The following is a 27,788-nucleotide window of genomic DNA, read 5'->3' as shown; positions in this document are numbered from 1 at the left end:
CTTGATCGCTTAATGTATTGGTATGTGGCAGGGCGGTCCCACCGCACCGACATCCCAGACGGAGCTGATTCCGAAGCCCCCCTCCCCCCTCACGATGACGTCAAAGGCTCTGAGAACCCCTCCCATGATCACGGAGACTACATCAGCAACGGTGACACTAAACATCCCGAGAAGAAACCCGACACGGCCGTGTAAATCGTAAGTGAGGGCTGTCACTCGAGCCGACTCGTTCGGCTTATGTAAATTGACTTACATAACACAGAATCGTTTATGTACACTGCATGTAATGTCAATACTTAGTCAATCGTTATATACACAGCTGATATTGACATAATGTAATTAAAAAAAAAAAAAACTTTATAATTATTAAATCATTTTTAATGTTTCTTAAGAATAATTAAAACTATTAAATTCAATATACATTTAGTTCAATTAATTATATTAAATGTTATGTATATGATATAATTACATATATTATAATAAATTTTATTCATAAAATTTATTTAAGGAAAGAGTGACAGCTCTACTACTTTTTAACTCGAAATTTTCTCCGTTATATATAAAGTGTTATTTGAATATAAAATTTAATCGCATCGACGAATTTTTCCAATTTTTAAATAATGTACACCTTTGTAGACTGTTATATACTGCCTCCTTTATATACTATATGAGCGTAATTGTCTATAACTGTTAACAAATTGATTTAAATATAACATAACCCGATTACGGTATATAAGTAACATTTATTTATATTATATACAAAATCAAATATATAGTTTATTATTTGCTCAATATGGCTCAAATATGATATTGAACAACTTTCGTATCAATACGGAGTATCGATGTTGTTTGGACGCCATGTTGTTTTCAGTGACGTCATATCGTATTAATGTCTCGACCCATCGCAAAGCTAAAAGTTAACAGTAAATTTTAACTAAGTATGAAAATATATAAGTAAATTTACATAATTTATTGACATTAGAAGTAAACTCATTTCGCATTCGTTATACCGCAGTCGGGTAATATACTTGAATACTTCCTAAATCATTCTAATGTAAACTCTTTGAATTATATTTAGATAGAAATTAAGAATCTCATTTGTTAAACAACGAATCCCATCGCAAATTATAGTTAAGATATTATTAAAAAAACAACTCAAATTGAAATTAAAATAGGCTATTTGCAAAATTATTGTCAGAATCTTTAAGGTCATGAACTTATCCGGCTGAAAAAATCACGACGCCATTTTGAAATTACTGTCATTGTTTGTTTATATAAATACAACTGAACTTTAGGAATTCCAACAAGAAATTCCTCATTATAATAATTTTGTCTTCATTATTAATTTTTATTTACATCATATTTACTATAATTTTCGTTCAAACCTCATTTTACAATAAAAGTTGATAAGAATTTTAAGTATTTTTTAAAATCTTGATTAAATAAAATTAACATCTAATTCGACGCTCCGGGACGGTTAAGTTTCAAGGCATTGCTTAAGCATTTAAAAAAATATCAGTTTTTTTTATTTGGTTTAATTTTTACTTCGTCAAAGGTGGTGTGTGGTTCAGCCAAACTCGGTTTTCGTTGTAAGAAAACTTGAAAATGTTTGCTAATCTGTATTTTTTTGACATATATGTAAATGCCATTTTGTATTCTTATTTAGGTTATAAATTACACAGGTACATAATTATTTCTTAATTTTAGGACTAATGTGTTCGAACCACCATTTTTTTTTTAATGTTTTGTATATAATCTGCCGTAGATTTAATTCCATACCTACTTAAAAATAATTTTAATACGTTAGTTGTTTAAAAAAAATTGTAACGATATTTTTTTTTAATTGTTAAAATGCAGATACTCTGTAATTAAATGAAATCTCAATAAAACGCATTTTATTCAATTAAGAAAAAAAAGTCGTAAATACATTGTTTTTGTATTTTTTTCCATTATTTTTTTTTTTTGTAAAAACAAAATTTTATAAAATGACAGTTAGCTTAAGTTAGCGTTAAGTCACCGTCATTGTGATTTTTAGTATTTTTTTTTATTATTAAACGCAATTACTTAATAAGAATTTATTTTTGTACCAATTTAGTTTTAAAGAGTGTTTTAATTGTAAATCGAATTAAACGCACTGCCATTTTGCATCCGTAACGTCAGAATATAATTCATAATCAATTTCAAATACAAATAGCAAATAATCAAACTTTATATAAACATTTATTTAGGTTTTTTATTATGTATCAAAATTTCTATCAATTCAAATATATAGCATTTAGTAAATAAATGTTTAAAATGTTTATAAATTGTGAACTTGCGACTTTCAACCGATATTGCGAATTATAATTGAATATAAAAGTATTTATTAAATAAGAAACATGTTCGTTTTATTTATTCACATAAAAATTACAAATCCCTAACAAATTTTATATAATCATAACTATCGTCAGAAAAGTTTCAGTCAAACGTTACACGAATGCGTTGCACTTAAATCGACGATTAAAATAGACTCTCACCGCGTCAATAGTTATTATAAAATATAATTAAAAAGTTACCGAGGCTGTATAATGTATTATTTAAGACAAACATTTTTAAAAACATTACAGGCAGGAGTCGAGACCACACTAAGAGTTCCGGAGAATCGTAAGTATAACAAGCGAATATACATCACACTTGTAAATAACCGGGATATCGATAATGGGATTTTTTAATTTCAATTATAAATTATATAAGTAAATAACTTTATATATATATTTCTGTAAATACAAAATCCGCAGTGATATTCTGTAAGAAAAATAGTAACGCAATTTTGACACATTCCGTATGTTACCGTCTGACACTTCACGACCGTTTTCTGCGTTGAGCAAAACAGCGTTCGGAATTGCTCGACTATTTTTTATGACGATAAGTAAAACATCAAAAATTATAATTTCACGTTAGCGGAATTGCCATTATTCGTAATTTTATAAAATGATTTATAAATTTTATACATTAATATCAGTCTTACTTATATATGCAATTCAAATTCGATTTGAATTGCAAAAACTTGCTTTAAAACTTTGTTCAAAGTTTTAGTTTATCATAAAATTACCATAATATTATACAATACTCTAATTATAAAATATAATAATGGAAACTTATTAATTTAAACGTAACTCTCACGTAAAATCAAAATGGCGGTAAATGGAATGGTCGCCATTTTGATGTAAATATCCGTGAGTCAAAATAATATAATTAATAACGATATTTTTTGCAATTCCAAAAAACTTTATTCAAATATAAATTATAATACAAATTTAATAAAACTAACTTATAATATGTGCTTTGATAATTTAATTAGGTTCTGGAAGTACATGCTTTGTAAATATACGCCATTTTGTTATAAGGACTCCGGCCGGGGACGTGCTTTTAGAGAGCGTGGTTCTACCTTCTAAAACGTATGTCCGTTTGTAGATATATAACATGTATGTATATAACATAGCCCCGGGCGTAATGGCTTAAACGAATTATTTAAATTTGTCATTATAAACAGTTATTTTATAATTCAGTTATATTGATTGTTAAAGTGAATTCTAACGCGCATTTATTTATACATTCAAATATATACATATCATATTTATGGGTTAGTTGAATGTTTGTGGTAGCACTTCGGGCAATACCTGCCTTTAATTACAGGCACAAGGGACATAACATCTTAGTTCCCAAGATTCCCAAACATTTCTTTCAATGCCAATTTCTATGGGCGGTAGTGACCACTTAACATCAGGAGGCCCATTTGTTCGTCCGCCTACGTATTCAATTAAAAAAATGTAATCCGCTTGGGTACCACAATCATTGGATACTCTATCGCCAAACAGGAATCATCTCCGTTGTTGTACTTGTTGCCAACAATAAATTAGTGTAATTTGGAATAGGGCTCATAATATATTAGTTTTCAAGCCGCGCAATGACGGCAGCCGGCCCTGGCCCTCAGTTTACTAGTATTATTACTAAAACAATTAAATAAAACTTATTTACACCGTTTCGTTTAAGCCATTATGCTTCTAACCACTTTGGAATTGCTTAACATTTTGTTCAAGATTAGAATTTAAAATAGGTGCGCATTGACGTTATGTCTTTGCTTCCACGTACAGGTCAGCCAGGGGACAGTATGGCAAAGAATGACTTTTATTTTATAAATATTGTCGTACAATCTGTTAAAAAAATACCACACCTGTGTGACAAATTAGGGCATGAATTTTTTATGGGCTCGAATCTTGTAGTCTGTTTTGCTTTTTAAACATTTAATAATAAATTGTCTTTTCTTGATTCGTCATTAATTATGTTAAAGAATGAGAGAACTTATATGTGTAAGTAACAGCCTGATAATGTCCCACTGTTGGGCTAAGGCCTCCTCTCCCTTTTGAGGAGACGGTTTGGAGCTTAATCCACCACGCTGCTCCAACGCGGGTTGGTAGAATACACATGTTGCAGAATTTTAATGAAATTAGACACATGCAGGTTTCCTCACGATGTTTTCCTTCACCGTCAAGCACGAGGTGAATTATAAACACAAATTTAAGCACATGAAAATTCAGTGGTGCTTGCCTGGGTTTGAACCTACGATCATCGGTATATATGTATAGTATTGTGATGTCAATGTGACCTGATGTCATCATCACCAGCCTGTACGCCCACTGCTAGGCGAAAGCCTCTCCTTGGGATCACCATCTTCGGCTTTTATCAAGGGTTTAGGTGACTAATCATGAGTCTTATGTATACAATTAAATTACTAATACCAATTTAGTCAAACTTTACTAACTTTTGGTGCCAAGTACAGTAATCGCAAGTTTCTGAATTGATGATCAATGTCAGATTTCCTAATTCGAATACTGCACGCTCATTGGTCGATCATTACGTCATCGGCTGTCGACCACCAATTGTATTACGGATTAGTAAAATTAGTTAATCTTGCATTGGTGAGCGTTTCAGAATCTAAAGGTAAGTAGTGCTTTCTTATGTGCTATTAATAGAACTTTGCTTTGTGTGTGTCTATTACTTTTCGCCCATGTGTGGGGTGAGGCAGGTGTTAGGTGTCCTATGTTCTTTTCTGTACCACTAACAATGCTTATGCAAAATTTCATGATCGGTTGCGTAGTTACGACGTGAAAGCGTAACGAACAAATTAACAAACTTACTTTAGCATTTACAATATATAATTAGTAAATATTAATAATTTTTTTTTTTATAAGTTTATACTGCCGGAAGTTTTGAAATAATCAAATTTATCTATTAACAATTTTTGGGCCGAATGTTAAAATTCTATTACATAATTTCTTCTACCTAGCAAGTGCTAAGCCAGTTCCACACAACCGATTGAACTGAAATTTTGCAAACACTCTTGGGTTTTTTTAATTGTATTTTAATATATGAAAAAAAAAGTATTTCACGTTTCGAACTCGGTACACACGGTTGGTAAATGTTTATAATATTCCGCGTCAGTAGCGACACGGAGAGCGCCGCCGGACAAAAGTCGCGACTCAGCGCGCTGACGGCCCGCGTGCGCGCCGCCCTGCCGCGCGGGCGCGACCGCGTGCAGGCGACGGAGCCCGAGCGCGGCGACGACAAGGTAACGGGGACGGGGCCCTTCGCGTCCGGCCTTATATACAGATTGCGTAACAATTCATTATTCATATTTGAATTTGGATTAACACCTTAAGACAAATTAATTATCTGGACACCGAGTATCCTCCGTACCTCACGTACATCCATGAGGGTTAGACGATTTCCTTCCACTTGATTAAATATTAATGTTTACAATTCCAGGCGCTAGCTGATGACAAGAAGGGAGTTATTTACGCTGAACTAGCTTTAGGGGAGCAGAACGCGGAAAAACCACCTCCTCCCTCCACAGAGTACGCAGAAATCGTATGCACGGAACAGTCGCCACAGATGAAAGAGAACAAAGAGTAACTATGAGATATCATGTATGCACCTTTTAAAACAAAACTTATATTTAAATTGAATATTATAATCGGAATTTACATTTCTTCGATCGATCGATCGTTATTTAATTGCATCCACCGACAAGATATTATAAATTATTTAAAAAAATATTTTTTAATTATTGTGAAGTGTTATGTCGGTTCCACATCTACTAATTATAACATATTCCAATCCACAAAAAAATAAGTATTTATTTATCAATTGTCTTTTCATATGTAAATAAATAACTCATCGAAATATTTAAATTTTGGATTATGTATATGTCGGAGTCGATTAACAAACATTAAAAAAACAACTTATGATGGAACTTAGTAATCTCATTTATTCCTTAATAGATTAAGATACGTGTGCTTTTAATTATATTATATACAATTAATAGATTTAAAACATTTTTTAATTATTCAACTGCCTTGCGATTTTTATAATAATTATAATATGTATAAAAAATGCTCTTTGATATATTTGAAATGTAATTTAAAAATCTTTTCTTTTATGTTTTATCTGTATCTAAATAAATTAAAAAACGATATATAAGTTAATTCCTTTGAGCCTTATTTATAAACTTTGTTTAGCGCGTGAAACAACGCTGTATCTTTTTCTTTCAAATGTCAAATCAACTATGAGAGAAAGAGAGAAATCACTGTTTAAGTAAAGAGCTAAGCAACGTTTATGTAAGGGTGTATATTTTTAAATAACGACAGGGTCACATTGGAGGCTTATAATATAAGGGTCCCATTATTTACACTGTTCAGTAATTTTTAAGGTACAAATATTTTTTATTTTATATGAAATTGTTTTAATTAGCCTTAAAATAAAATAGATGACTCGTTCGTGGGTCGTTTTACATTTTTAATTCCGTCCATTAATACGTATGAAGATTTTTTTTTTCAAAACGTAAAATAATTTACATACCAATGTTACCATTTTTTAAAAATATGCAAATGAATGTTTTATTTTTTCAGAATCAAAAAAAATATTCATATTTTGAGAAATTAATATTAAAACGAGGTGCTTGAATCACGCACATAGTTTTATTATATAATTAGATATATTAAATGCTGTACACTATTATATAACATTTACACTTTGTCACATGAAATCAATATTTAAATAACATAACATATAAATAATTTGAAACAAAATATTGGGAAAAATTATTTCAAGTACTTCAATGGCTTTGCGCTTGTTCTAGATATTTTTTGTACGTTTTAAAATTTGCTTGCTGTTTGTGTGGTACTTAAATATATACTGAGTATGTGTGTTAAGATAATAAAATATCTTGTGTCATAATTGCTGTTTTTTTTTTCTTTCACCTGATGTCACTGAAATGTCACAAATGGGCGGCAATATTTGGCGCTATTTTTTTATTATTAAACTAGCTGTGCAAGCGGTTTCACCCGCGTATAACTTAAAAAAATCTCTACGAGCAGACTTATAATATTTCAGTGTATACAACATTTTTCGTTTTATTTTCGTAGGATATTAGTATTTATCCAAGAAAATCAATACGTATGTATGTATGAGTATTTTCAAACAACCTAATCAACTACCAGTCGTATTAATATGTCAAAACAATAAAAAGTAATAAAAACTGTTTGTCTTGTTCTTCTTGTAAGTGTAACTAACCAAAAAAAAACCTTCCAATACCTACCTATTACATTACAAACAGGCATAGCGCGTCTTTAACAAATCGCCAGGGCCTTGAATATCGCAAAACAGACACAACCTTCAACGAGGTCTGCCCTCACGCATAGCAACAGCACCGCGCGGTGCGCGCTTACATTCATCGTCGTAACTTTTAAAATATTTGTCCAAATGACACAGTGTAAATGACAAAGTTTATCTACTTTAAATTTCGGAAGTGATAAAAGTATTTGTTTCGATGAGAATCAATTTGTTAATACAAAATGTGCATTTTGGAAATAAATATCAAATTTTATTGTATTTCGATTCACTATTTTAGCGATAATGGCTTACACATAAAAAATAGATATATGCTGTCGCGGACTTTTTTGTAGAACTATTTAAGAGATAAATTTCGCCATACATTATATTCGTATAGCTCTTACGGTTTTTGCAGCGCATGCCAGAATGGCTCGCAGATAGGATTTTTTTCCGACTAACGTGACACTTATTGTTATATTTTGGCCAATTTAATCAAATAGCTGTATAAATTATAGCCTACATGTTATTCTGACGTATGAGCTATATTATTGTAAAGTTTCATTAAAATCCATTCAGTGGTTTTTGCATGAAAGAGTAACAAACATCCATACAAACTTTCGCGTTTATAATATATAATATAGAAGATGTTTGTTTTTAAAAGTAAATTATCTTTACTAAATTATTAATGTTTTCCTTCACCGTCAAGCACGAGATGAATTATAATCACAAATTAAGCACATGAAAATTCAGTGGTGCTTGCCCGGGTTTAAACCCACGATCATCGATTAAGATTCACGCGTTCTTACCAATGGGTCATCTCAGTTTTTTCGGTGAAGTAAAATATCGTGAGGAAACCTGCATGTGTCTAATTTCACTGAAATTCTGCCACATCTGTATTTAACCAATCCGCACTGGAGCAACGTGGTGGCATAAGCTCCAAACCTTCTCCTCAAAAAAGGGAGAGGAGGACTTTAGCCCAACAGTGGGACATTCACAGGCTGTTACGAATTACTGAAATTATTAATATATTTTTGCATCAACTATTTTTTTCTTACCACTCTCTACGTCCGTCGTTTTCTAATTAAGTAAGTATAACTTTGGGCATTACAAATGTTACACATTTAACTTAATAATAAAAAGGATAAATATGGAACTATTTTACGGGTCTACAATTAATAAAGGAACTAAATATAATAAACCCGGAAAACTCCACACCACTTATAAAACCATTCTGAACAGATTTCAGAATGTTAACGTATAAAAATTTCAATGCCAAATAAATTGCTTGATATCAATCTAACAGAGAAAAATATAAAATAAAACATTATAAAACATTATTGCTCTTTATTATGCATAACATTATACGCGTTCTAAGAGAATACTTAAAGCTACACAACGTTACAGGATCAAAATCTCAACAACTCAACCCAGTGAAGGACCTGCGCCCTCCATTTATAAAAATATTTATAAAATCTCCGATATTTTAAAAACGAAATGTTTACAAATTACATTAAATACTTATTCGATATTGCATTGATTCAAAAAAAAAAAACAAACGCTCCCGTATCGAAGTGAAGCTAACTGAGCAGATTATTGTGAAGGTGTCTTGTGAGGTCTGTCAAATTTGGCGAGTTGAAATAAGTCTGTCGACAAAATTATCTACCAACAATCCTCGAGACTATATAATAACAGAGTTCCCACTGGTGAACTCAATGATCATTTTTTAATCATGAAATTCATATTTTTTCATGCTGTCACAATATGATCTACGGAAGATTGGTAGATGGGATTGTCAATTCACTTATTTCACGTCAGTATCAAGAACTTCAGAACTGAGCTGCATGCGAAAAAGCCACATTTGGTCTGCTAAGTTCACTCGTATTCCTTCTCGCTTATAAAATATATAATATGTACAAAGAAGATAGGAGATAGCAATACAGCTCCAGCAATATTCATATTAAATAAAAATATTTTTTTTGGCAATTAATGTCAAACCTTAACACCAATATTAAAAAATTATCGAATCAAGTTGATTTACGACTGTTTATTAAAATTATGATTTTTATTTCCGTACAATTTAATTGTAAGTACAATACATCTAAATTTTAAACACTCGCTAACAATTATTGTGTTGTTAATTGTGACGACGACGTATTTCGAAAGATACGCTCTTTTCGTACGAAGTTCCTTATCGCACGTTAAACTCTAGACACGCGGCGACTTGGGTAGCTCCCCATCGTCTATTACTACACTTTGGCTACAGTACGTGTTTACACGCGTGCCTCTATGGTATCGTGTGTTCGTAATGTCTGTGTGTAAAATGTTTATTATTTTTTTCATTCAATAACTCTCCAACTTTGTTCATTTATGTCATTCTTTCTGTTATTTAAAACGATGTATAGCGAAAGGAACCTCATGTCTCCACACTTTGGTGTTTTATCGCTTTGTTCAAAAGAAAACAATAATAATTTAAACGATAAAAAAGCATTTCATTTAATAAAATTTATTATTTCTTATTATTAAACTTTTTTTAAAATAAATATCAAGACGAAAAAAATCGTCATTGAAGAGATCACGGAAGAGTGGAAGCACAAATAAAATCAAAGCCTAATATTTTGACTTATGTAAAAAAAACTATATAATCTGTTCTCAAGTAATGTTTTTTATAAAATAACATTTTTTCATTTATCAATATATAAGTTTTTTTAACTTATATTAGACTAGGTATTTTTTTAATAAATCGCTTACAGAAGTTTACTGATTTGTTGAAAAAACTCTTTTTGTTCTTGACATTTGTTTTTTTTTAAATTGGTTTTGGGGTCAAAATGATATACACAATGTCTGTTATTAATAATAATGTGTTTATGACATTTCGTATTTTTTTTTATTTAACGTCAATCGAAGCGAAACGCAACAGCTTGTACGCCGCTCGCTATCAATCTTGCGAGCGGCGTACAAGCTGTTGCTTATCACTGTCCCTTAAGTACGTACTAACACTAACGAACAATTTAAAAAGTATATATTTATAATTCTAATAAATTATATTTATATATAAGAGAGATCTTTTATTTTTTATTACCGTGTTATTAAAATCGTTTTATTTTACGATAATATTAGTAGTTAATAGTACGGCTTCCGCGCCTTAATGGTCGAATGTTAAAAACAATCGAGTTGTCTTAAAATTGATATATTAGATCGATTTCAGTTCGGTTACTATATTCAAACTTCGGTTTCCAAAACAAGGTTTCCACTCGTCTGCTCCAACGGCCATCGGTCCTACGACATACGTGACCAGCCCACTGCCACTTCAGCCTGCTAATTTTGCAAGCTATGGCGGTGACGTATATCGGTCCCAGCACGGCATGCCTTGGTCTTGTCCAAGTTCATACTGAGACCGACACGCCGGGAACACTCGCCTAGGCTACGCAGTATTTCGGTGAGTTGTTCCAGCGACTCTGCTATGATCTTATCCCGTGGATGTCGTAAGGAGCGACTAAGGGGCGGGGAAAAGGGGGGATGGGCAGCAGCGTCCCACATGTAAACATCTTACCCCCCTACTACACTCGCCAACACGCCTGCTCAGCGCGGCGAGTATGGGTAAACCCTCCATGGTAGATGCGTTTAAAAAAATGCCCCCGGCAAGCCCGCTAAGCCCGGCAAAGGTAGCGATCGCAGTATCGGCAGGGCAGGTGGTGCGACCGCAAGAAAGTGGGGCGTAGACGAGTGGCCAACGATCGATAGCTACCCCCCTGATGGCAGATGCGGGGACATCTGCCACCCGACGAGAATAGGCCTTAAAACAGTTGGAGGTGCACCAAGTGTTCCGTTGCACCTGTAATGGGAGTAAAACATAGGGGGGTCTGTATTCAGACAATTGCTGACGAAGTCGCGGATGTATGCGAAAGTGTTCCCGTGGCTTCGCCGCATAGCAACGAGAGGGACACCTTGGGGTTTTAGTCGGTAAGAATCCGATATAACTCTCTCGCCTCCCCGGGCGGGTAAGTATCCCAAGAGAATTTCCCCAAGAAAAAAAAAAGACAGGGCGTGCGAAGAATCACCGGTTCATGGTAGACTACCATAAAAAACGACTTTATATGGCAACGTATACTGGACACTCGATAAGGCTGGACTGGATCACCCGCCGAATTAGAAGTAGATTTAAGTCATATAAACCGGCATATACTGGGGTTATCTAAAGTCCGAAGACAGGGGAAGGACACGATAACTCTAGAGTCTGGTAACTTACTCTACTTCCGCGAAGGTGATCAACTCTCCCAGGATTGTGTCGGTTTTCTAGTGAAAAGGATCTCATTAGCATTGTAGAAATCAGTAGTGTGTCGAACCGGGTAGCGTACCTTGTCCTAAAACTTTCCGACAGGTACTCCCTGAAGGTCGTACAGGTATATGCGCCATACTCATTTGTCATACTCTGATGATGTGGTCGAAGCGATGTACGAGAACATCGCAAAGACCCTCAACAACACCTCGAAGGCCAACTACAATGTTGTTATGGGAGACTTTAATGCTAAAGTGGGAGTACAAGATAGCGGTGAATCGAAAGTCGGACCTTACGGCTTGGGCTGCAGAAATCTCAGGGGGCAAATGCTGATAAATTTTCTCGAAGCGCACGGACTTTTTTTTGAATTCTTTCTTTAAAAAGAAACCCCAGAGGAGGTGGACCTGGCGAAGCCCCAATAACGTGACAAGGAACAAAATAAGACTTTATCATTTCGAATAAAAGGCACATATTTAGAGATGTCTCAGTGATCAACAGGTTTAATACCTGAAGTGATCACCGCTTGGTTCGAGGCAATCTAGATATCGACTTCAAAGCCGAAAGATCACGAATGATGAGGTCTACTATCCGACCTACCATGCTCCAAGTTGCTCAAGGCTCCGAAAAGTTCTAAACGGAACTTCAAAACCAATTCACCGCGTTGGAAACCGTAAGCAGTATTGATGAGAAAACCGACACGCTGGTCAAAATACTGCAAAACACACAGCGCACCAAAACTCTCTGCTGAGACACTAGAGGTTATTTTTTTTTTTATATAGAATCGGAAGGCGGACGAGAATATGATATCATGAGGAAACGACGAGAATAATCATCGTTTTTGTCAGATAAGGCCTTAAAACGAAATCTTTTTTTTATAGAATAGGAAGGCGGACGACCATATGGGCCACCTAATGGTAAGTGGTCACCAACGTCTATGAACATTGGCATTGTAAGAAATGTTAACCATCGCTTACATCACCAATGCGCCACCAACCTTGGAAACTAAATGTTACGTCCCTTGTGCCTGTGATTACACTGGCTCACTCACCCTTCAAACCGGAACACAAAAATACCAAGTACTGTTGTTTTGCGGTAGAATATCTGATGAGTGGGTGGTACCTATCCAGACGAGCTTGCACAAAGCTTTACTACCAGTAGAATGGTGCGGGTCGTTACCTCTAGGCCTAAGATTATCGGAGAAGTAGAGAGGTTTTATGGTTGTTGTTGTTCTCTTCAAGATCAGCTAAACCTGTGGAAATCAGTATTGATGACCAGCGCGCCCCTCTTGGGCGCTGGTCAGCTCGGAGTAATGCTCCGAGGAGCTCTCGGTCGTTGACCAAAGAGAGATTGGGGCGGCTCTAGAACAGCTTAAAAACAACAAAGCTGACGGAAGATGACGGAATCACAACAGTTTCTTAAGTTTCTTTCTTCTCATCCAACATGGCAAGACCTCGGAAACTTGGAGCGAAAGTAAGGTGATAAAACCCTCTTGAAAAACTACAGACCAATCTCCCTCCTGAGTCACGTGTATAAGCTGTTCTCAAGAGTCGCCAGAGCAAGCCGCCTGTCGATCAGGCTACAGCACCGTGTACCACATCCATACTGTTCGGCAGATTGTGCAGAAGACCGAAAAGTACAATCAGCCGCTGTGTATGGCATTTGTGGACTACGAGAAAGCCTTCGACTCCGTCCAAACCTGGGCAGTGCTCGACTCATTGCAGGGATGTCATATCAACTGAAGATATATCGAGGTCCTGAGATGTCTGTACAACGCCGCTACAAAGACTGTCCACATCCAGGACTGTAAGACGAAGGCGATCCAACTGCGCAGGGGGGTGAGACAGGGGGAAGTAATATCACCGAAACTGTTCACCAACGCGTTGGAAGACGTTTTCAAGACGCTGGATTGGACTGGGTATGGAGTCAAAGTAAACGGCGAGTACATCTCACAACTTCGATTCGCCGATGACATCGCCCAGAAGATCGAAATTGCAAATCAAAGGGAAAATGCTGCTAGCATTTTTGCCACCATTCCACGCGGCCACATTTTGTACAGTAGCCTTTTTTCAGATTTTTAATTTTTTTTGTGTATATTTAAGAGTTTTGTGTAAATAATAAATATGAAAACATGTAGCCTTCTTATATATTATATAAGCTTATGAATTAAGTAAGTAATTTTACTATCCCTTAGTAAAAACAATCATTTCTTCAATATAGCAACCGGCCATGTAACATTAGAAAACCATCGTGTCACAGAAATGCGAATAATCAATCGATTATAATAACAGCAGTGACATTCTGTAAAAACTCACTTCATCACTCACCCGTGAAATGTTGACAGCCGACTTGTTGTTGATATACTATAATAAACTCGAAACTCACCGCAGAACACGGTCGTGTAATATCAGTAAGTGATATGCGACATTGACTTTATTAATATAATATTTAAAGAATACACGCATCAAATTGTACATCACATAACATAAGTCGGTTGTCAACATTCCACGGGTGAGCGATGAAGTGAGTTCTTATAGAATAGCACAGCTGTTTCATATTTTCATCGAATTTTTGATTTAAGTCCAACCAAACACAAGGTTGTTTACTGGTTATAGCTGATATGCGTGTGATGTTGCTCTTTTAACACTAAATCGTGTAATGCGGTGCGCAATTAATATACTAATATAAATAAACATTAAATATAATCGTAAAAACATAATTTGTGTAAGATAATAAACAACTGATAACAAACTATTGCAATAATAGCAGCAAGAAGTCACTCGGCTGCCATCGAATAAATAAAAAATAACACTATGGGTGTACTGGCTGACTCAGATTTCATAGTGGATTTTTTCTGTTGGACTACTTAGGAATCTAGATTCAAAGATTGGCAGGTTTGTTAAAAAAATCCTATCCAAATTATTTCAAGCGAATCCTCGAGACACACAATCGAACTGCTCCAAATGGTCACCAAACGATAACAGTTGCACCACTTTCACTCGTGGTGCGAACGGTGAACGGCATCTTAAAGCAAATCTAATGTGATTGACAAATAGTAATAATTAAAAGGCGCTACACAGAACAGTCCCAAGCTACTTCTAACCCAACACGCTATCACTGACTTCCGTCAAGTCTTCCTTCACCTCCGTGATCTCCAACTTCACCTCCATTTTCTTAGACTTAATCACCTTCTCCCAAACGTCCTTCGCGACACTCGCGTCTGTGTCTGTGCAGTCGTACGTGTCGTTCGGGTGTTTGCGACTGTAGTGCCTTATAATATTCTGTCGGTGTGAAAACTTTTTCCCGCAAACGTTGCACACGAACGGCTTCGCCTTTGTGTGTGTGCGCATGTGGTACTTGAGCCGACTTTCCTTTGGAAACGTCTTGTTGCAGACGTCGCAGACCAGGTGCTTCACCTTCGTGTGTCGGAGTGTGTGCCTTTGCATATTGTGTTTGTGTGCGAAGTTTTTATTGCAGACCGGACACGTGTACGGCTTCTCCCCTGTGTGTTTCCTCATGTGTGGCTTTATCAGGCCCGCGTGTGTAAACTTCTTCCTGCATATCTTACAGGAATACGGTTTCACGCCATTGTGTAGCTGCACGTGTCGGATCAGCGTCGATTTATATTTGAAGCTCATTTGACACCTGTCGCAGACGTACGGCCGTTCTGTCGTGTGTCTGCGGAGGTGACTCTTCAACAAGAACTCCTTTTGGAAAACTTTATTGCACACTTTGCAGACGATCGGTTCGTGGTTGGGCATCTTGCATCGATTTGTGCTCTTCAAATGTTTAACGAGATTCGCCTTAACTGCGAACTGTCTCAAGCAGGTCTCGCATTCGTAAGGCTTAACGGCCAAATGGATCCGTTTGTGTTGCTCCAAGTTCGACGAAGTCCTGAACATTTTCCCGCACTCGTCGCACTTGTATCGCTTTTCTGTCGAATGCGTCAGGAGGTGTTTCTGATAGTGGCCCTGTTTCACAAACTGTCGGAAGCAAACATTACATTCGAGTTTCTCGCGAGTGTGCAGAAGCATATGCCTCTGCACATTCCCCTTGTTCGCGAAACGTTTGTGACATATCGGGCACATGTATTTACCATCGACTGTTGAATTCAGACTGAGGACTTCCTCTGACACTAAAAACAAAAAAAACTGCATAAATGAAAAGTTACCACACTGCTTTTTTAAGCACTTTTGAATCGTCTTATTACAAGATTAAATTTAAGTGACCACCGGTTCGGAATGTAGTTCCTAGTTAAAAGAACCGACAAGAAACTCAGTGGTCAGTCTTTTCTGACAATTAAAGAACGACATTTCGAGAATGACTGAATCAAACAACTCATAATTACTCCTCCGACTAGTAGGTTTTCTGTAAGAACACACCTTCTACTCTTGTGTTAGGTCGTCTGGGTAGGTACCACCCAATTATCAGATATTCTACCGCAAAACAGCAGTACCTGGTACTGTTGTATTCCTGTTTGAAGGGACATAACATCTTAGTTCTCAAGGTAGGTGGCGCAATGGTAATGTGAGCGATGGTTAACATTTCTTACAATGCCAATGTCTATGGACTTTGGTGACCACTAACCATCAGGCCTATATGCTCGTCCGCCTACATATGCTACAAAAAAAACACATTCTGTGGAATATCAGAATATATTGATTATAATAACTACAACATACCATCTTAAGTACACATTTCACTCATGAGATACCGAGTTCTCACAGAATGCTGTACGGTTCCACCGGCATATTGTTTTGTTATATAACTCGGGATATATATTTTGGTAAGTAGCAGCCTCTATCTCCGCAGGGAGACGACAATTTACTTACCATCACTTATGTATATATTGGAAGTTTTCGGCGGACACATGTCTGGTATGATGTAGTTACAACTGTCTTCCTGAAATAATAATTTATTATTCCGTTTATATTAAGTAGTTTTTAATTTAACAATCAATAAGTAAGTTTATAGCTTATATATTTAATGCTGTACATTTTGAAATTAAATTTAATCAAGCTTCTAATATTCCCATTTACCCCTCCAATTAAGCGTACTTGTGGGGTGGGAACGACAAAAGCACAACGGATAGGATGGAACCTGCGACTTTCAAATCGCTAGGCGACCCGTAAACCATTATGCTATTGACGGTTCGAAGTAAGTTAACATTATAATATAAGATACGATTGTTATTGGGTTTACAAAAAACCCGATTTGTAACACGACAATTAATTCATAAGGTGTTCATATTTCGGGAACCAAATAACGTCAAATGATTTAAAGTAAAATAAATCTTATCCAATTACATAATTCTGACACCACTGACCCCTGGAGTTGCAGGCTCTTCCGGCTCCTGCTTAATCGCAACCTCCACGTTGATGCTCGGTTGCCCACACGGCTCATATTTAATAGGTACACTGTGCCACTTACTCGTGTCGACCTCTAGCGGTGTTGAGCTAACTCGGGTTTCACTGAAATTAGAAATCGTTCATTATTTATCGCATTTCTATTTATTTAGAAAAATATCCACTGAGACGTGGTGACCCAGTGATTAGAGGAGTCGATAAGACATAACCGAAGGTCGCTGATTTAATCTAAATTCGAACAATTGAAACCGAGTTTTCATGTGATTAATTCTTGCTTATTAATCTATTGAAAGAAAACGTTTTGAGAATAGCATTCGGTGAATTAAATGCGTATATCACCGACTTTTATTGGAGTAGCATGAAGGCCCACCTGTGGAACATTAACGGACTATTTAACCACTAAAATTTCATACTTCCGCTCTTTCATCATCCATTGTTTTTATAAACAAGGTTTGGTGCACTCCCAAGGTCGGTGGAGCATTAGTGATGTAGGAATGGTTAATATTTCTTACAACGCCAATGTCTATGGATGGTAGTCACTTCATTTTACTTCTGATAACAATTTAGCTGACTTTTAAAACGCAATATTTTTATTTATTCTCTCGAATCCGTAATAATGGTATTCAACCACGGATTATTTACATCTCGTTTTGCTTCCTTGTTTCTGATACGCACCGCTAAGATCTGGAATACCCTCCCGACCTCCGTTTTTTCCACCACCTACAATATGGGTACCTTCAAGTTTAGAGTGAATAAGCGCGCTCCATCTTAGTCTGTATCATCACTTTCCATCAGGTGTGATAACAGTCAAGCGCTGGCTTATATATTTAAAAAGAAAAAAAAAAATCTCGACCAATGATATTGAATGAGGTGGATGTCAAAATTGTTTATTTGTCTTTATCTCCTGCGGTTGGAATAAGCTATGCAAGTTTTATCACCAACTATATGACTATGCTACACTACGTATATTCCTATCACCCAGTTTTTTTTGATAAGTTAATAATAATAGTATTTGAGTACGCCCACACCGTATGCTATGCCAACAATGTCTGAAAACAAACTTTTTGTCATGTAATAACAAAATTTACGTCTATTATAATGAAATAATAGGATTATTGGTTATATATGTGATTAGGCTATTTTTTCGACATAGCAGAAACGGGCTTACATGCAGCCGTTATGTTGCTGACCATTACTAGCCACCAAGATGGTTCAGAATCATCTAATTAAACAATTATGTATGGTTTTGGCCATAACACAATAGTACATGATTTTAATTGTGAATTCTTGTACAAGTACTTAAACAGTTTTTTCTAAATGAAATTAGCATTGCTTAAAAATATTATGTGACTTTCATTTAATTATAATTATTGTCTAATAACAATACACTACACTGCTCAATATAACATTTTTCACATTTGGACTGGGTTAAATAGATAAATAGAGAATGACATTATGTGATAACTTATCAATGTTTCCAATTGAAATGTAATGTTTGTTTTAATTCCTGCTATCAACATGAACCAGTAAAAACTACCCAGCATTTAAAACGTTTTCACTTAAAAATAAACTCTAATAAATAATGTATATTACACAACACAAGATCGACGAGCTGGTTGGCATGGTTGGCCTTGCCTTTTACGGCGAAGGTTGTGGATACGATTCCCACCCAGGACAGATATTTTTGTGCATGAAAATGTCTGATTGTCCTGAGTCTAGGTGTAATTGTCTATATAAGTATGTATATATAAAAGAAAAGTAGTAGATCAGTTATCTGGTTTTCATAGTACAAGCTCTGCTTAGTTTGAGATCAAATGGCCGTGTGTGAATAATGTCCCAGGATATTATGATTATATATATGTTAAAAATACATAGATTTTCAGGCAGTGTATATATACATATATAAATTTAATTGTATTTAATTGACACTACTTTGTAATTTAATTGGTGGAAAAGTGTAACTACTGAGTTACCGTTTCTTATTGGTAGAAACTACAATATGAACTGGTGAAAGCTTTAAATTTAATATATTTCTATAAAATAACAATTTAAAAGTGCTTTATATTGTGATTTTGATTTTTTATAATAATTAAAAACATGATGACCTACTTTTTAGAGTAGTTCTAAGTATTATAAAGTCAAATTAGACAAATTGTAGAAACAATTGAATATATAAGTAAAGTAAAACTGGATTTATTACAACTTGAAAACCATAATAATGTGTTTTTTTTTAATTAAATATAATATAAACAATATATTTGTTAATTAGAGTATTTATACATAAATATTTTCTAAAATTATGATGAACGACGTTGATGTAACTTAGTTTTATTTTAATAATATAAAGTGGAGAGAACTCACCTGATGTCGAGCAGTTCCGGTTCAATCTTTATATTTACAAATTCGGTCGTCGAATTTGATAGATCTTGAACTATTTCTTGTTCGTTATTAATATTTTTCTTACATTGTTCCGATTTATCGTAATTATTTACAATATTATTTGACGAGGATGGCGGCTCGGTGTTCGGTTCTTGTTTAATTTTAATACAATCGAATGACATGTTTAATGTTAGTATTATTTAAATAAAAACAATTTCATTATTTTACAACTTTCATATTACATTTTCGAGTAATTTACTATGGAAAACCGCTATGTAGGTACCTATTGCTACCTCAAATTTCACTTGTCTGATGGCCCACTTGACGTACGTAAATTCAGTGCTGCCATAATATTTTATCAAAAAAAAATAAAGGTTCGATATTCACTACCAATTTTTGAAAGTTTCGTAAGATAGCACTTCGTATTTTAAACTCACACACAGTATAAAATTACGATTTCTATCATCAAAAATTGTTTATCGATTAATTTATGTCAAAAAAATTTGGATCGCCTTTTAATATATTACAACGTGATAAAAAGTTTCAATATAATCCCGTAAAATCATTAAAATTACAATAGTTGTATAAAGAGGCTGATTGAATAAAGTATAGTTTGATATAAGTACCTCGTTCAGTTTAGTAGCGGAGTAGCTGGGTAATAAGTTGTTTTGTTTTTCTTGCGTAAAACTCAGTAGCAGCCCGAAGTCTATATTTCTAGAAACCTAAATAATCCCTAGAATGTGTGGTTGAATGAGTGATTCTATTCCCGTGCCTCGAAAAGCCATTAGTCATGTATCTGAACTTTCTCCTGTGATGTTAGTTTTTCTATCCCATCGGATTTTGAAGTGCACTTGTTATTGCGCACATTGTGCATTATAATATGTCCTTGGATGATTGATTTTACTCTTTGACTAATTTATCTATTATTAATTAAGCTTTATAACATTTCCATTATTGGCCAAGGGCGTTAATTATTGAGGTACACATCTCCTTCTCGCATTATTATGAATCCCAATAAATAATTAGTACACTTCTGTAGTATGAGAATACAAATGCAAATGAAGTACTAAAAAAGTATCCAAATGTTTCTATCGTATTTATACATATAATGATCAAGAGTTTGTTATTATTTTATATAAATATAAATAAGCTTAAACCCGACAGCGAAATAAAAATTCATAAAGTTTGCGGTTGCCTCTTGTAACAGAGGGGCTCGCAAAAATTTTCTTTTTCTATAAAATGTTGGTCTTGCAATGGTCTTATTTAAAAAAAGCGTGGAATTAGTATACGTTGATTTTCATGTAGGATAAATTATATTTCGATTGTATTTAATTATCAATGAGATTATCGGAAAAAGGTAACTACCAAAATTCTTGCCGGTTCTTTTCGGTATAATCTACATCTCGAACCGGTGGTAGCTTTAAGTTTAATGTTGTCAACCATTCAAAAGTACTCGCAAGAGCCTTCTTGAATAAAGTATATTTTGATTTGATCCTACGAGTATTTGAATTAATTTGAGAGTTGCTTTGTGTCCCCAGTTTCATTTGAATGAATTGATAGCATGTTAGATCGATTATTATTATATTTAAAAATGTATATCCATAGGCCTGTTATGTTTGAGATAAAAAATATATGCATTTTTTATGTATAAAAAGTTAATTATATTTTTATCGTCCGTTAAGTTTGCATTTCAATTACACAGAAAGTAATCAAATCATTTGAGAATGTAAAAAATGTTGACGAAAACTTTGTTTTTTGGTAAGTATTTACTGTATTTTAATTGTTATGACTCTAAGAAGTCATTTTTTTACTAAATACTTCAAACTATCTCGCACAACTTTATGCAGACATATAATACATATATAATTTGAAGACATTTATTTTTGACTTAAACCCTAAACTTTGATTTTATATATTTTTTTTACCAATATAATACTTCTATTTATTGAGGAAATAGCGGCTGCACTATACGTGACTGTGAAATGGTTTGTTCAATTTGTTTCTATAGCGATGGCATTCTTTTCGATGTTCAGAACAAATTCAAGTGATTCAATTCAGGCGAATAAGGAAAAAGACCTTGAACGATACAGGTGATAATTTAATAATATATTCATTACTAAAGCCTTTCTAAGTTTCTTGATCAAACAGTAGAATGCATCAAACTTATTGCTTTGTTGTTCAGACTTTTTTTTTCATTGAATAGGTAGGCGGACGAGCATATGTTATGTCCCTTGTGCCTGTAATTACACTGGTAGAATATCTGACGAGTGGGTGGTACCTACCTAGACGAGCTTGCACAATGCCCTACCATCAGTAGTCCTCGTTGATAAAATGAATCGTGAGTAGAGTTGGCCAATGGCCAATCCCCTGGTTCAATGGGTAAAAAAATAAATAAAATAAATGTAATATTTTAAAAGTTGATAAAATAAGGAAATGAGGTTACATATATTAATGATTCATTCAACCAACCCTTTGTTGGGAATTTATGAAATAACATACTATCTATGACAATCTCAATACTATATTGGTTTTTGAAATAAAAGGTATTAATCTCTCGTGTAGGATCTCAACACCAAGACCCTTAGATAACAAGAAAAGCAAGATAGATTATTACGAACCGTATTGGGAAAAAGGCGACTGGGTTTTTAATAGGTAAAGTTTTTAATTAATTAGTTTTTAATTATTAATAAGTAATAAATAAACTATTTGCATCCAGTTATATATAATAATAATAAATTTTATTTACTCCTAAAAACATGTAACGATAACAGTAACAGCATGTGAATGTCCCACTGCTGGGCTAAGGCTCCTTTCTCTTTTTGAGGAGAAGGTTTTGCAGCTTATTCCACCACGCTGCTCTAATGGTGGAATACACATGTGGCAGAATTTCAGTGAAATTAGACACATGGAGGGTTCTTCACGATGTTTTCCTTCACCGTCAAGCACGAGATGAATTATAATCACAAATTAAGCTCATGAAAATTCAGTGGTGCTTGCCCGGGTTGAACCCACGATCATCGCTTAAGATTCACGCGCTCTTACCCAGTGGTAAGAGCGGCCCAGTGGCCATTTCGGTTTTTTTTTAAAACATGTACACAATATTAATTAGCAGTTTTATCTAAATCTCGGGTTTTTACATAAGCAACAGAGGTGGTGGACCTCTGACTCCGAAACTAATATACACAAAAATAATAGACTGGTTTTATTGAAATTTGTAGGCACTTATAATCTTATAATTACACTTGAAAAGTAAGAGGTATGGCCATAGAATGACTAACGTAACCGAATAAAAGCCATGAATAGAATATTACAAATTGTAAATAAAGTAATTTTACAACAAGTAAGTAAGGTCCTCCAGAACTATTTCGGCCACGGCGGACAATCTCAAGAGATTAGCCAACTGCGCAGGACATATTATAGTGCACAAGTGTGTGTGTAAACACAATTGCACTCTTTATTCCTTAACTCTCATAATCCGATGGGACGGCAATCCGACAAGACCGGAAAGAGTTCAGGCGCAGGACCAACGTGTTTACGTGCTTTCCGAGGCACGGGAGTGTACACACTACCATCTTCCAGACTCCGGGCAGCTATACTTTCGAAAGAAAAACCCAGTAACTTTTTATTGACCCGACCTGGGATTTGATCCCAGGACCTCCGGGTCTGCGGCCTTACATCTAGCAACTAGACCAACGAGGCAGTCAATTTTACAATACTATACTATAGTACTACAGCGCTGTAGTGGGGAAGAAACCCACATTTAGGGGATATCGGATATGTATATTCGGTAACACCTTGAAAACTTCTGTTTATAGTTTTTTTTTGGGGGGGTTTGTCCAGCTGTGAGACATATTATAAATTACTAATTATACACGTTATAATTAGTAATTTATTATTTAATAAATAAGCAGCAAAAATAAATAACTCAAGATAATATTGTTTATTTAATGATACACTATTTACGTGTTAATGGTTACAGAGTCTAATCAAATATATTAAGATTAGACCATAGACAATTTAGTACTTTTTTAATGTTTTGAAATACAAGAATTAATAGCTCCAAACTTTCTGATCAAAAAAAGGGAGAGGAGGCCTTTAGGCCAGCAGTGGGACATTCACAGGCTGTTACGTTACGTACGAAATATTTCTACCAAATAAGCTTTAGTTTCGAAGAATGACAGACAGTTTTCAAATTCCGTTAATTGTTTAAACAGGAATGGTACAACGAGTAAACCAGGTGGCAAGATTCTGAACACGGGATCAACTCAACACAGAGAATGTAACCAACTATGCATGAAAGCTCATGAATAGTAAGGTTATTTTATCTTATTACGAACATCTTGACGGTTATAACACCAAGGGTTACCGACGTCGACGACGCCATAACAGCCTGATTATGCGCACTTAAGTGAAAGTGTTGAAAAGCGACTTCTAGAAATATGCAATTTTGATACGTGTCATTTGTATTTTCTAATTATGTTATAGGCGAATTATTTCGGATACACATGAGCTTTTATATAAAATAGATCTACAGACATGTCAAATTATATTTCCATCTCTAATTTGTAATTTATCTACTTATATTGTACAACTTCGGTATATACCCAGGTAATCGATATTATTTCATATATTGACTGGCCCGTTGACGCCGTTGGCAGTGTTCACTACTATTACGCGTTTTGTTAAATAGAACCACACTTTACTTGATGAGAAGACACGCTTCATTAAAATTAGCTTCGACACTATATTATTTTTAAATGTACAATGTCAGTGTATTGCTTCTGACGTATATAATGTATTCAGTGTAAGAACTCCGTGGAATATTTTTTTTACACACATTATTGTTAGACAGGCAGTGACCGTCCGCTCCGGGGTTGCGGTATCGATTCCCGCTCTGAGTATAAGTGTATTATGTATAAAAATATATGTTGTATATCCGTCGACTGTTACTTATAATATAGTTTTTGCTTACATTGGGAACAGACAATGTACAGAGGATGTACTATTTACTTGCTATTATTACCTACATACAACACAGAGATAAACCTACTTTTATCGGTGTTTACAGTAGAAAGTATATCTCGAGGCCAGTGGTAATTTTTTTTTTATTACGACCCATATGCAGTAGCGCGTTTGAAGATTCGGCGCAACGGACACAAAAAAATCAGTTCCTTAATTGTCACGAAAAAAAACGCACAATTATTATTTATGGTTATTTAAGACTAGCTAATAATGAGTTATAGAGCTCTTGCATGATGTTAACCAGGTAGATTCTAGAAGTCAAAAACTAACATAGAATGAATTCACTCGCCTTTAACAATATATTTTATTCTCTGTCGTCTTTTTCTAACATACAAATTATTAAAAGTAACGCATCTTTTACATTTTCTAGCTACGGAAGTGTTTGTGGCATGAGGCTTGTAAAAGACAAAGGTAGAAAAGGAAAATTAGTATACGAACTGAAGCTTTTCGAAGACTTGTGTCACTTGGAGCTCGCCAACTGTGTATCTAAGACAAAACGTATGTTAACAATTACTTTTAATCAATTATGAGTCGAGTACGAATGATATAGAGTGAATTACTAATTACCACTATGTAATAGCTGTTTATGCGATCCCTTCTAAATAGGTACCACCCACTCAATAGATATTTTACCACAAAACAGAAATATTTAGTATTGTCGTGTTTCGGTTTGAATGGCAAATGTACCAGTGTTACTGCAGGCACATCATCATCATAATCAGCCCACATTAATCCACTGCTGGACATAGAAACCCTCACAAGCGCGCCAGTTCTCCCGGTCCTGGGCTAGTCGCATCCATTGAGCACTACAGGCACAAGTGACATAAATCTTCGTTCCCAAGGTTGGGTTCGCATTGGTGATGTAAGTGTATTATGGTTTATTCAAATACATACTAATAAAGTATCAATTGTCACTGAGCTAACTGACATAAACCTTACTCACACGTACCCTTGAGGTGGACTGTCAATATGTGATTCTTATATCTAATGAAAGATCTCGCCAGGATCAGATCATAGACAATTTTTAGTAGTTTTGACATATTCCTAACAGTAAATAATGGTTATTATTACTTACATCGCCAATGTATATAAGCGGTGGTGTTGATTATTTATCACCAGGCTCATTTGCTCGTCCCCCTATTTATAATATTAAAAATAATTCTTTGATAATTTAAATACTTAGTCGGGACAGCTTCACAGGGTTTCACCCCGTACGCCACCCCTTTATGCGCCCCGGGGTATTCAGCATAAGCTTAACTCACACATAACCTTCTAGCGTACGTGACATCAAGGTCATTGATTGAAGACCAGAGACAATTAATACTTTTATTAACTACATTTAGACACATTTCTAATAGTTAAATGTTATATGCTGGTCACGAGATGAATTATAAGCACAAGATCATGCAAAATTGGAAGCCCATTGTTGCTTGCCCAAGTTTGAACCCGTAATCTTCGTGTTCTTACAACTTTTCAATCTTAACTACATCTCAAATAATGTTTTTTTATATCGCACTATACGTCTTTCGTCTTATTTATTTAACTATAAACTATTTTGCGTTAATTGTTACAGTCAGGCTAACGGCTGCAGACCCTACTTACAAGTAGCCTTGTGCCGTACTGTCAATAATTAATATTAACTAATATGAAACCATAGACAAGGTAGTACTTTTTAATGATTTGACATATTTCTAACGTTTTTAATTTTAATTTCAGGACTCTGTAAGTATAAATAATTTTATAAATGGCTATCTATTAACTTATAATATTTCGTTTTTGTGACGATTCAATGTGTATCTGTAAATGCTTTTATCTTAATAGATTTAGTGTTTATATAATCAGCCTATCCTCACAGGAGTGTGTAACGTGCGCTAAACGTTTATAAGTAATGTTTATGTTTAAGATTGGTTTCCTGTAAAAAAAGGAAAATGCGTCGTGAATATCACAAGGTATCCAACTGTCCCCACGGATATCGTGTCCCGGAAAATTATGTTGGATGAAAGGGTTAATAATTTTAAAAACATGTTTAAGGTTTTCTGGTAATAGTTTTTTATTCATAATCCTTCGACAACCTTAATGTTTATTATGTGTACACCGAGCGCGACGGCCCAGTGGCTGGAAAAAGAAAATCTAACCGATGATTTAGAGTTGAAACCCAGGCAAGCAAATCATTCCCTGTTTGGCGGTAAAGGAAAACATCTTGAAATATCCTGCCTCAGTGGCCTACGAAAATCTGCTATGTTTATCCACCAGTCTGAATTGGAGCAGCGCAGTGTCGTAAGCTCTAAGCCATCTCTCAAAAAAGTACTTAACCCGACAGTGGGACATTTACTTTAATGAATGTTAATGTTTTAATTGATATATTAAAATAGTTTAGTTCTTATAATTACATATAACAATCCTATCTTATTACGGGATTCATAATGACACCAAACGGTCTTAGAATTTATCCTAGTGGAACTCTTGTAACAAGGAGCCACGAGAAGTAATTTGCCTTTTTAGGTAAATCTTGATTCGATTGCCTCATATCGTAATAAGGAAATTTAGTGCATTGTACTGCCAGTTTCTAATCGGTTCTTTGTAGATTCTACGTTCCGATGCATAAGGGCTTCTACAGCCCAGTAGATATAGTATATTTTAAGCAATATCACTGTGTCTATTCGATATGTTGTCTATTATATTTAAGAGGCTCATCATCAGGTCACATGTTTCTTTTACTGCCTCATTGGTCTATTGGCTAGGTTATAAGACATCAGATCTCGAGGTCCTGGATTTAAGTCCGGGACAATAATAAGTTGTTGGGTGTCGAGAAATTTTAAGTAGCAGTCCGGTCCTGCAGTGTGTGTCTGGCTAGCTGGCAGTGTTCGATGGAGGTGGCCGTGAAAGAACTCTTCGGTCACGTTTGCCGCCCTATCGGATTTAAGTGAGGGAAAATAGTACACTTATGTTTCATACACTTGAGCACCATAATGTCCTAAGCAGGTCCTGGCATTCTTACCCAATCGGTCACGAGGGTATCATCGCCATCACGCACATATACCCATGCGTATTCTAGGTTATGTAAATAAAAGTCCACACAATTATATATACATATAATT

General features: G+C 34.9%; 3 protein-coding genes across 7 annotated transcripts in view; 2 read left to right on the top strand and 1 right to left on the bottom strand.

The window, feature by feature from the left end:
• LOC126778711 (fasciclin-3) overlaps positions 1-7,275 on the top strand; it is a 125,771-nt gene extending 118,496 nt beyond the window's left edge. The window contains exons 11-14 of one of the 5 annotated variants that reach the window (XM_050502328.1): positions 2,607-2,643; positions 3,387-3,437; positions 5,485-5,608; positions 5,806-7,275. In XM_050502328.1, the coding sequence (XP_050358285.1) occupies positions 2,607-2,643; positions 3,387-3,437; positions 5,485-5,608; positions 5,806-5,952 (359 nt within the window). In that variant the 3' untranslated portion in view covers positions 5,953-7,275. Of the gene's footprint in view, positions 1-31; positions 1,201-2,606; positions 2,644-3,386; positions 3,438-5,481; positions 5,609-5,805 lie in introns of those variants that run through there. The other 4 variants (XM_050502327.1, XM_050502330.1, XM_050502329.1 and 1 more) reach the window with 4 other exon arrangements.
• A 3,391-nt stretch (positions 7,276-10,666) lies between these two features.
• Positions 10,667-19,967, bottom strand: LOC126778712 (zinc finger protein OZF-like). Its single transcript, XM_050502332.1, has 4 exons — positions 19,651-19,967; positions 17,250-17,394; positions 16,756-16,825; positions 10,667-16,058 (listed from the first exon to the last, which is right to left on the bottom strand). Exons 1-4 carry the CDS (start codon positions 19,848-19,850, stop codon positions 15,022-15,024), a joined length of 1,452 nt encoding a protein of 483 aa, XP_050358289.1. The 5' UTR covers positions 19,851-19,967; the 3' UTR covers positions 10,667-15,021.
• Positions 19,968-21,339: 1,372 nt separating this feature from the next.
• Positions 21,340-26,052, top strand: LOC126778725 (uncharacterized). The gene is made up of 6 exons (XM_050502347.1): positions 21,340-21,426; positions 21,677-21,758; positions 22,231-22,320; positions 23,883-23,978; positions 25,061-25,188; positions 25,967-26,052. The coding sequence occupies exons 1-6, from the start codon at positions 21,402-21,404 to the stop codon at positions 26,050-26,052; spliced, it is 507 nt and encodes a 168-aa protein (XP_050358304.1). The 5' UTR covers positions 21,340-21,401.
• The last annotated feature ends 1,736 nt before the right edge of the window (positions 26,053-27,788 follow it).

Source organism: Nymphalis io, chromosome 27 (assembly GCF_905147045.1).
Source record: "Nymphalis io chromosome 27, ilAglIoxx1.1, whole genome shotgun sequence".
Classification (NCBI taxonomy): domain Eukaryota; kingdom Metazoa; phylum Arthropoda; class Insecta; order Lepidoptera; family Nymphalidae; genus Nymphalis; species Nymphalis io.
Note: the sequence above shows the minus strand (reverse complement) of the source record. Positions and strands in the feature narration are given on the sequence as shown.